The sequence below is a fragment of the Canis lupus genome, chromosome 19, assembly GCF_048164855.1.
Source record: "Canis lupus baileyi chromosome 19, mCanLup2.hap1, whole genome shotgun sequence".
Classification (NCBI taxonomy): domain Eukaryota; kingdom Metazoa; phylum Chordata; class Mammalia; order Carnivora; family Canidae; genus Canis; species Canis lupus.
In genome coordinates, this window is record NC_132856.1 from 4010149 (window position 1) to 4021078 (window position 10930).

The 10930-nt window shown below is 58.9% G+C and overlaps 1 protein-coding gene across 1 annotated transcript; it reads right to left on the reverse strand.

The window, feature by feature from the left end:
- Nucleotides 1-1090: 1090 nt before the first annotated feature.
- On the reverse strand, nucleotides 1091-9901 carry GATA2 (GATA binding protein 2). Its single transcript, XM_072784901.1, has 6 exons — nucleotides 9690-9901; nucleotides 8759-9035; nucleotides 7706-8347; nucleotides 5685-5830; nucleotides 3605-3730; nucleotides 1091-3050 (listed from the first exon to the last, which is right to left on the reverse strand). The coding sequence occupies exons 2-6, from the start codon at nucleotides 8985-8987 to the stop codon at nucleotides 2751-2753; spliced, it is 1443 nt and encodes a 480-aa protein (XP_072641002.1). The 5' UTR covers nucleotides 8988-9035; nucleotides 9690-9901; the 3' UTR covers nucleotides 1091-2750.
- Between the last annotated feature and the right edge of the window lie 1029 nt (nucleotides 9902-10930).

Consider the following 10930-nt stretch of genomic DNA (forward strand, 5'->3'; position numbering starts at 1 on the left):
TGGTTAGAGATGTTGGTGACTAGAGACAAGTGACCAAAGTCACTGTTAAGGAGACATTGGTGATGAAAATAATGTGATTAGAGATATTGGAGAGACATATGAGTGATCAGATCTATCAATGATTAGAAAACCATTGATTAGTGACATTGGTGATCATGCTTCTTGATGAACTAGGATACCAATGACTGGGTGTGTTGAAGACTAGAGCATCAGGAATCAAGAACATGAATGATAAGAGGTGCCAGGGGTCACAAATCTGGTGAATAGAAATACTGAAGAAACACAATGGTCGTCAGAGATGTTGGCACCAGACACACGGAATATTAAACATGAATAGAGGTGCTGATCAGCAATATTGGTGGTAGGCGATACTCATGACCAGGTGTATTACTAGTAAGCCAAGACAGTCACTGAAGCACTGGTGATCACACTTCATGGCTGTCGGTGACCAGACATGTCACTGATCGGAGGCATTGATAAAATATTGGTGATTGAGTGTTGGTGATCAGTTGTTAGTAATCAGATGTCTATGGTCACAGGCTCTGGTGATCAGACCTGTCACTAATGAAGAGTATCAGTCATGGTAGCCATCTCCAATGACCAGCTTTGTTGACAGAAGATGACAGCAATCAGTGACATCAGTGATCAAAAACATTGGTGATCACATCTGTCAATGAACAGGAATATTGATGACCAGGTAGCTCAGAAACAGGAACTGATCAGTATCTGGGAGGAAATGGATGGAGTAGAGGGCAGGGGCGGCTCTTGTTCCACAAGAGCATTTGGGTTCCACAAACGCCCCAGGAAAAGGATCAGTGTGTAGACCAAAGGCTGGAGAAACCATGGCCTCCTCATGCTTCCCCAGTAGCCACCTATCCACCAGGAGCCCCAGTGGGGTGACAGTGAGGAAATTCAGATGGGAGCAATGCAGGGGGGATCAGGATCTCCCACCCCAGCCAAACCGCCCCATCCCCTATTCCAGGAGCCCTTCTCTCTAAATCACTGGGCCCGGGAGGACCCATTAGTCTGACTGCCAATCTCCACACCCAGGACTCAGCAGCCCGGGAGCCCACAAGACCGGCCAGAGGCATTCACAAAAAGTATTTTATTATTCTTAACAGTATTCACTTTAAAGGAATAGGAGGATAGCATACAATTTTTTACAGACAATATATAAATGTTGTACATAATTAGCAATAACTTAGTTCACTAATCCAAAATAAAACAAGCCAAATAAAACATAAAAACAGAAAATACTGCTGATTCTTTATCTTATGCGGATACTAGTACAAAATAAGTTACTTCTGGCTGCGGTGCCCCCCACCCCCTCAGCGATCGCCGGCCCATATTGCACTTGGTCGACTACATCGGCTCGGCTCGGCAGGATCCTCCTCCCGGCCAGGCCCTTGCCGGCCGCCGCACCCACCTCCTCCGCATACAGAATCTAAGCTCGGACACAGTTATGTACAGCTGTACCTTGGGAAGGATCCAGACAGCCACAGCGAAGCAGAGCAGAACCCAGGCGTCTCCAGGGACCCCAGCAGGGTCGTGGCCTCTCCTTGGACCCACCCCCAACCCCTGCCTCGCCACCTGCCAGACCAGCCCCTGGAAGCCAAGAGCAGCCTCCCCAGGCCCCGGGCTCCCCATCCTAGGGCTGTGGGATCCAAGTACTTTTCCAAAAATAATTGCGAAGCTACAGCCTTGGTTTGTAGGTTTTATTCCTTTCCATAGCGAGGGCTTCCGTGGCAACGTACAATTGACTGGACCCAAAATGAGTTTAAAAATAAAACAACTAACTCCTCAGCGAGTTAAGCTTATGCAGTCTTTTTATATAGATATATATTTTTTTCTTTTGTCTCAGAGTGGGAGGGGAAGGGGTTGAGGGGTTAGCAGAAAAGGGATGTATGTACAGGGGTCCACCTGGCAAAGGAGTCAGGCTGTGGCTCAGGCTTGTTAAGGGTACACGGGTCACACCAGCTTCGGCCTCAGAGCCAGGGGAGAGATCTGGGAGACATTTCCCCTCTCAAGAAAATGTTGTTTCCTTCCTGTGACCCAGCCCTGGCCTGGGAATCTGCGCAGGACCGCCCATGATTGTCTCTGCCCTACTGGGCCTGGCCGCCAGGGCACGCACCGCGCCGCCTCCCCGGGCTGGTGGCCTGCCTGCACTGGCTCAGCCCAACCTGGGCTTCAGCTGCTTCAGGAGAGGAAGCCAGGGGAGAAGATGCAGGCCACCCCCCAGCCCCTCGCACACCTACCCCCAGGGCCCTAGCAAGCAGATGGGCCAGGTGGCCCTTGGAGCAAAAGAAAACCCAGAGAACTCAGGGGGCAGCTCAGATCTCTGTCTCCCAGTCCTTGTTAGAAAAGAGAACAAAATAAATTATTTTGGCCTACTCCCTTCTCCTTCTAAAAACAGCTTTCTTCGTCTGTCCCCTACCCCCCACCCCTTCTCTTCATAAAGTTGTCCGTTCTGTTCTCTGAACAATCCATGATGGAAACCCCACCTGGGCAGTGAGCCGGGCCAAGGCTGCCTCGTAGCCTGGGTGAGGATCTTCACAGTGACCGCTGAGGGCCAAGGGGAGCGCCCACAGGAGAGGCAGCGTGGGGCTCCGGCTGGGCTGGCAGGAGTGGCATCAGTCTTCGGGGAAGGGCAGACCGCTAAGGGTGTAGCCCACCCTGCCTAGGGGTGCCCAGCCTTGCATTGCTGGCCACCCTTCTCGGCATCTCTCCATCCGATTGCCGGGGGCCTGGCCCTAGCCCATGGCGGTCACCATGCTGGATGGGTGGGGGTGGCCAAAGGAGAGGCTGGAGGAGGGGTGGATGGGCGTTGGGGTGGGCAAGATGTGTCCCGAGTGGCTGAATGGTGGGAGGTGGCCCACGGGCGCCATGTGTCCAGCCAGGGCAGCAGCGCTGAAGGGGGAGGCCTTCTCCTGCATACACTTGGACAGCTCCTCAAAGCACTCTGCACCTTTCTTGTTCTTCTTGGACTTGGTGGACATCTTCCGATTCCTAGTTTGGATCCCTTCCTTCTTCATGGTCAGTGGCCTGTTGACCTGGGGGCAACCACAAAACCTTCAGGAGATCCAGTTCCCTTCCCAGAACAAGACCCCCACCCCCAGCTTCCACATGGGGGCAAAGGCAGGTCTGGACAGGGATCCCACCTGCAAATGCCCTCGGCCCATCATGGTCTTCCCTGCCAAGCCAGCGTGCTACGCTTTCCAGAAAAGGGCTTTTCACTGTGTGGGACCTGCAGGGCACTGAGCCCACTAAGTGCCAGTACCGCCCCCACATCAACACAACCAAACTGTATGCCTGTCTTTTTTGTGTTTAAAGAGGCACCACTTCCCTGGACCTGCAGCACACCCTCCCCGCCCCCCCGCACCACCACCCCCCCCCCCCCCCCCCCCGCTTTGGGGGACACACCTCTAGCCAGCTTGTCCCCTCTTATGGGAAGCCCTTCTGGCACTGGGAGCTTGCCCAGCCCAGCGGCAGCCGCCTCCCAAGCCAAGCCACGCTGGAGATTGTGGCTGGGGCCCCTCGCCTGGCAGCACAAAGAGGGAGCGGTCCCCCGGGAGGGACGGGGCGGGCAGGGGCGGGGCAGACTCACATTGTGAAGCTTGTAGTAGAGGCCACAGGCGTTGCAGACAGGGTCCCCGTTGGCGTTTCGGCGCCATAAGGTGGTGGTTGTCGTCTGACAATTTGCACAACAGGTGCCGGCTCTCCTGGCGGCGGACTGGGAGGGGAGAGGCGGCGTCAGCAGGCTGGGCTCCCACGCCCCACTTCGACCTCCCTTCCGGACCCTCGCCCCACCCCATCCCTCCCAACTTAGCCCAGGAGTGGGAAATCTCACAAGGGAATCCAGGCATCTCCGAAGCCGTGGAATTTTAGAATTTGAGACCGAAACCAGTGCAGAACTTAAAGAACACTTAGAAGCCTGATCTCAGTATCAACCGGGTTGCAAAGCTAAAAGGACAAATCAGCTACTTCCCCCAACCATCAAACAAACTTCACAGACAGGTAAACTGAGGCCCTGAGGAGGTTGGCTCCATCCCTTTGGAGCCCCTGGGTCTGGCGCTGCATTCTCACGTGCCTCCTTTCAAACTCCACAACCCTGGGCGTGATGGCACCACAGAGGCCAGGGCAGGGGAACCTTGTACCTGCCCAGGGTGGGGACGTCAACTGTTTAGGGAGTCTAGAGCTGCTCCATCCCGTATGTAGCCACTAGCCACGTGGGAGCTATTTGAATTCAACTGAACTACAATTTAGTAAAATGAGAAATTCAATTCCTTCTATGGCATTAGCTACATTTCAAGGAATCAACAGTCACAACCACAGTGGACAGTGCAGAGCCAGAACATTCCCATCACCACAATGCTGGTCCATCAGGCACGCTGTACCCCAAACCACAGAGCGCTAGCGGCCCCATAGCCCCTCAGGGAATGCAGACCAGAGGGGGACTGGAAATGAGTGTCTGGTTTCTGGAGAAGGGACCTGAAGTCTCCTGACAAAGGAAAGTAAGAGAGTCTTGACCGGAGAAAGCAGATGCCCTCTTGTGGGCCCATAAGCACCAGCCCCACGGTGACAGAACTCATCTGTCACCCCCCCCAGCCCCCCCCCCGCCCTGTCCCCCTCCCAGGCCACCACCACCACCACCACCACCACCACCACCGCCCCACCAGCTCCCAAAGAGCAGCAGGCAGCAGGACGGCTGGGGGAAGGAGACCATCAGAGGCTGGGCCGGCCTGGGCCGGAGCTCCTAGCACCAGGCAAAGAGCACAGGAGCGCCGCTGGAGGGACCTGCCTGACTGCTGCCTGGTGGGGGCAGGGGGGCAGGGAGGTGAGGGTGAGTAAGCAGCCTGGAGCTGGAATTCTGACTCAAGGGCCAACGTGGTATCCTCTACCCCTACCCCCACCTGGGCCCTCACCCCGCCTCGCTCACTCGGGTGGAGGGGGAGGGGGCCCCCAAAGTGGCAAGCGATTTAAGCCTCGTAAATCACTTCGCCTTGAAAAAAAATATATTTATTATTCTTAGCATTTTACGCATTATTTGCAGAGCGGAGGGTATTAGAAATTTCAAAACAGCCCAGCGAGAGGCAGGATTGAGCCGAGGAGAGGCTCTAAAACTCGCGGAGTCCGGAAACAGATACGCGAAGTTTCCTTATCTTCAGGCTGCAGATGTCCGGATAGGAAACTCCGGCAGGAGATCCGAAAGGGCATTTTTTTTAAATCACTCAAATGAAAATACACAGTATAGGTGACTCCATGGAAAAATAATAAAGGGCAGGTTTTTTTGGTGGTTGGTGTGAGTGTGTGTTTTATTTAAATAAGCGCGAGGAGATTGTGTGCTGGGCTACAAGGAAACTTACTTCATGGCCCTATTTTTAAAAAGAGTTAGCCAGAGGCCAGGGCACAGGAGCTGGGCCCTTGGACACTCAATGTGGGGGATCCCTGAGCTCGGTGGGGTGAGGTTACCTGGTGGGCTGCAGACCGGGGAGACCGGCCCGGGCCGAAAAAATCTGGCCTAAAAGAAAGGCGACCCCAAGTGATTTTAATGATAAAAGGATCTGAGGCAAAGCAGCTGCATTGGAAGGGTTGGGTGATGTTACTTTTATTTTTTAAATAAGTCGCGGCTCAGCCCAGGTTGGGCCCCCCACCCACCCACCCAGCCACCTGCTGCCCGCGCCTACCAGTCTCCGCTTGGGCTTGATGAGTGGCCGGTTCTGGCCGTTCATCTTGTGGTAGAGCCCGCAGGCGTTGCACAGGTAGTGCCCAGTGCCGTCTCGCCGCCAGAGAGGGGTGGCCGTGGCCCCACAGTTGACACACTCCCGGCCTTCTGCAGGGGGGACAGGGAGATACAGCAGGCCAGCTTAACGGACAGGGTCAGGGGAGAGAGTCGGGGGCGGAGGCGCCCAGAAGGCGGCAGCGGGCTGCCCCGGGGTGACTTTGAGCTCCGACTCTGGGCAGGAAGGTTCCCCTTCCTTGGAACTCTGAGGAGGTTCCCCTGCAGGAGAGGAGTTCGGAAAGTAGCCTTAAGGCTGAAGCTCCCTGTTTAAAACCCTCTCTGGCCACTGACCCAGCTCTTCATTAAAGGATAACACTCTGAAAAAAATAATAAAATAATAAAATAAAATAAATAAAATAAAACTCTCTGTGGAAGGAAGGGAAACGGGGCAGAAGGAGGAGTGGGGCCAGGGCCCCAGGGATTCTCCGCGCTACAAAGAAAGGGTATTTACAGCAAACCTCGCCGGCGGCAGGGCGGTGGCGGGAGTCGCCCGCTCCACCGGGCTGGGCCTGGGAGGGTCCTGGCTCACTTTCTAGGTCTTCCTCTCCTCTTCTATCTCTCCCTTTGCCCCAGCTGCGTCTGCCACCTCAGGATCCTCTGCCCGCAGCTCCCACCCCGCTTCTGTTCTTCAAGCAGGGGGGATTTCCTTCTTTCTCCCCAGCTTCCCCCTTTTCCACTGAGGCCCTAGAATTCAGGTCCCCGACTCGGATCGAGGGTGGCATTCTTTAAAATAAAATCAACCATAAGCCCTTTCGTTTTTAAGCCCAGTAGACTAAGTAAGTGACCTTGGTCTTCTGTCGATGGATGGCGGGCTGTTTGGTTTTGGTTTTTGTTTTTTGTTGTTGTTACTCAAAGACCATCTGGAATTCAAATAGAATGTGTAAAACAAACTTGGGAGAAGGGGCTAATTAAAGGCAAGGTAGCCAGCCTGAGCAGAACAGGCCCCCCTCCCCAGGCGGGGCTGGGGTGGGTGCCCGAGGTGGCGGCAGCAATCAGGCAGGGTAGCCAGATGCCCTGCATCACGTAGCCCGGGAAAATGTTTCCCCATTTACTTTCAACTAAATTGTCGATGTATAGGGGCAAGGAAAGGTTCCTGGACTCAGGAGTAAAAGTTTAAAAAAATCTTCCTCTTCCTTGGTTAAAGGGATCGGGAGGTAAGCATTGACAGTAAAAGCCCGGCACTAGCCCTGGTTTCAGCTCTCTGGCCAGATTCTTAGACAAACCAGCTTGGCCCCAGCCCTCTCCTCCGGCAAAGGGGCAGAGGCACTTAGAGCTTCATCCCCTCACTCCTGCCTTCAGGCAGGGAGAATGAAGGACACGCCAGGGGGCAGGGAGCAGGAAAAAGCCCTGGGAATGTTGCTTTGGGGGAAATCTCCCAAGGAGATTGGGAAACATCGAAATCCCAAGATAGGACTGATTGAGTCGGAGAACCAGATTCCTTGAGGGTCTGGAGCACCTACGAGTGCACCCACAGCATGCACGCACACTCACAAACACACGTACACACAGCCTCACTGCTGTCACTCGAGTCTCGAATTCTCTCACACACTAAGTCAAGAGGCTGCTCACATTTTCACTTAAGATTAAGGGGAAGGGAAGGGGGAATTCCCGTTCTGTGTTCAGTCTGGCAGTGGCCAACCTTAGAAGGGAGGGTGAGGAGGGGGGAAGGGAAACGAACTTTGGGGACCCTTGGGAACAGTTAAGAAATGAACAAAAGTTTTAGGGCTCCTCCTCCCCCATGCTGGAGTCTCAAACATCTGTTGGAAGTTGTTGAGGGGATCATCGCCCATCCCCAGATCTGGAAGGGTGACATTGCCCCGTCTCCCCTATCACAGCCCTCCCCACCCCCCCACCTCCCCCACCCCACATCCCGCCTAAAGCACAAACCAACCCCACTTCCACTAAGTCACTGGCACCTGCTGTTACCTGAGCAGGAGCGTGCCTTGCTGCGCTGCTTAGGGGTGAAGCTGGAGGCAGGGCCACCCAGGAAGCCTCCGGGGTGGAAGAGTCCGCTGCTGTAGTCGTGGGCAGCGGCCGGCACATAGGATGGGTAGGTGGGGATGGGGTGGTGTGTAGCAGGCTGGGTGCCCATGGCAGCCAGGCCTGGGCGCAGGGGACTGCCGCTTTCCATCTTCATGCTATCGGTCAGTGACACCTGGTACTTGACGCCATCCTTGTCCTCCCCCCGGGCTGCGCTACCCCCTGCGGAAGAGGAGGCTGGAGAGGCAGCCCCCGTGGTGCTGGGGTCCGGAGACACTTCCTTGGGTGGAGTGGGTGGGAATCCGAAGAGGTGGGAGCCAGAGTGGGCTGCAGTGGGAGTGAGGGAGGCCACAGAGCTCCCGCTGCCTCCCCCACTCCCGCCCCCTGCCCCTGGGTACACGGAGAGGGGGCCGCCCGGGCCTCCAGCAGCTGAGGGGTGGAGTGGTGTCTTGGAAAAGGGGCTCACGGTCCAGGGATTGTGGTGGTGTGCTGCTGCGGCTGAGAGGGCAGCTTTACCCCCGTCAAGCCAGGGCAACCCTGGACTATGCAACAAGTGTGGGCGGCACATCTGGCCTCCAGTCAGGCGAGCTGCAGGAGGAAGGAGAGGGGTCAGGATGGGCAGAGGCTGAGCCTGGCCAGGACTCAGATACACAACACCACAACTCACAACCAGCAGTAACCTTCTTCCCAAAGAAAACCAGAAACATAACACCCCAACCGGCAATAATCAAGAATGTCACTCGGGAGCTGAAGGACAAGTGGCACAGAAGGAACCCACTGGACCACCAAGGCCTGGAGGGAACCCCCACAGGCCAGCAGCAAATGGGCAGAAACCCCCTGGTGCCCAAACCCTCCCCAAGAGGCTGCTGCCCCCACCTTTCCCGCCCCAATTTTTCAGCTGCTCCAACTCCTGCGGATCTCACATCCGGGAAGCAGGCAGTCGGGGCCTCCTCCCCTCCCGCGCCGGGCTTCCCAGTCACCCACCGGCCCTGGGCTCACCGTGCGCGGGGCTGTAGGAGACGCGCGCCCGCGCGTGGGCTGGGTTGGCGTAATAGGGGTTGCCCTGCGAGTCTAGGTGGTTGAAGAAGACGTCCACCTCGTCGGGAGGCAGCAGCTGCGCGGGCTCCATGTAGTTGTGCGCCAGGCCCGGATGGTGCGAGTCGGGGTGCTGCGCATTCAGCACGGCGGGGTGCGCCATCCAGCGCGGCTGCTCCGGCGCCACCTCCATGGCCGGCGGGGGAGGCTCGGGATCTGGGCCGAGGCGGTGGCGGCGTCCCTGCGCGACGGAAGGGGGCGTGAGGGGCGCCGCCACGGCCTGACATCCCCCGAGGTCCCGCCACGCGGAGTCCCGCAGCCGCCGCGCCCCAGCCGAGCGCAGCCGAGGGACAGTCCCGGGTGGGAGGAAGGCTCAAAGCTCAAAACGAAAGGAAGGCGGAGGAGAGGATTCAGGCGCGCACACTCGCTTGGTGACCCCCGGTCCCAGAGCCGCACGCTCGTGCGCGCCGCGTTACACTCGGGGACAAGCCCCGACAGCAGCGACCCCAGCAAACACACAGAGTCTCTCTTTAAGTCAGACACTCACCCCGACTCCCTTCCCTCCCGCTACATAAACACAAACACACAGACCAAAAGTTAGAGACAGACGCCTGGGCACCCACCGGGGCACACGATCCCAGCGGCACTCACATACCTACACTTGGCGCCGGATACACACACCGACTTGGCGCCCCCCGCCCCCCACACGCACACGCTGCCCCAGCGGCTGGGAGCCAGCCCCTGAGCGCACTCCCAGGCGGCGCACCACGGCCTCCCCCGAGGCACATCAAAGCAGTGACTCGCAGCCGGCCCCGGCGGCCTTGAGCCCCGGAAGAGACCTCTCGGAGCTCGGCGCGCCCCAGGCCCCCGGCCAGCTCTCGCACCCCAAACTTACACACGCAGCGCCGCGGGGAGGGGACTGCGGCCTCGGGGGCGGGGATCAGCACCGGTCGGAGCCCCAGGAGCGGCGGGCTCAGGAACTGCGCTTCAGGCCGCTGGGCTCACGGGGTTCGAGCGGGGGACAGCGCGCGCCTCGGCCTCGGGCCCGCCCGGCTCCGGCCCCTCGGCATCCTCCGGCCGCCCTGGCGCCAGCTCGCGACTCCTGCACAGACATGAAGCGGGGGCCGTGCACGCCTAAGAAGCCCGCGCCAGCCAATCAGCGCCGCGCGCCGCCCAGCCTCCGCCCCCCATTGGCTGCGCCCGCAACTCGGGCCGCCGGACTCCCGGACTGACCCGCGGGCCTGCCCCCCTCCGCCCGCGGGCCCCCTCCCAGCGCCCTCCCGGCGGCCCCTGCTGCCAGCGCGCCCCCCCGCCCCCGCCAGGACCCTCACCCCGCTGGCCGCCTGCTGCGCCCCCTCACGCGAACGCTCCTGGATCCCCCTAACCTCAGGGCCCGCGTCCCAGTAACTAACCTCCAACGGGGGACCCCTCCCCGGGAGCACGGGGGGTGCACCCTCCGGGTGTCTGAGTGTCCTCTCCCCGGGACCCCAGCTATTCCACTCTCGGATCCCAGCTCCTTTAGCCCTGAAGCAGCTGGTTGGAGTCCCAGCTACCTACCCGGCCATTCCCTCCCCCGCCTCGGGCGCTGGCTGGGCAGGGGATTGTTGGGGGGACAGCTGAGGGGCAGCAGGCGCAAGGAGGGGAGGAACTGTGCCACACGAGCGGGCTTCTGGGTCCCGGACAACAGGCCGCTTAGGCCTGTGCTTGACCGGGTGGAGGTGGCCTGGCCGGCGGCCCCCGAGAGGGGGAGGGGGCGTCCCCTTCCCGGGCGTGGCCTTCGCAGACCAGCGGGCCGAACTGCCTGGGGCGAGGCCGCGGAGACCCGGACTGGCGCCGGCGCCGGCTCGAAGGAGACGCCTCCGGGCAAGAGGAGGCATTTCTCCCCCACCCCGGGGGTCCCTAGGGCGGCCCCTGGGGAGAGGGCGGCGGTACACTGAGAACTCCTTCCCCTAAGTCACCTGGAACTGCTCTCCACACACCTCCAGTGCAGAGACCCAGCTCTGCGGGGGAGCGGCCGAGCACAAATCGCCTTGCTCTCTCCCGTCGTACAGACGGAGGACACCGAGGCTCCAAGGGAGCCTATGGCCGACCAGGGAGGCGGAGGTGGGGGCGGGAGGGGGGCCGGAGACAAAGAAC

Excerpts from the sequence above, each read along its gene's own strand:
- GATA2 (XM_072784901.1), bottom strand. The coding sequence starts at position 8,987 with ATGGAGGTGGCGCCGGAGCAGCCGCGCTGGATGGCGCACCCCGCCGTG. Across the intron at positions 5,831-7,705 it reads CAAGGCACGCTCCTGCTCAG|AAGGCCGGGAGTGTGTCAAC; the intron begins GTAACAGCAGGT and ends TCCCCCCTGCAG. Across the intron at positions 3,731-5,684 it reads TCAAGCCCAAGCGGAGACTG|TCCGCCGCCAGGAGAGCCGG; the intron begins GTAGGCGCGGGC and ends CTCCCCTCCCAG.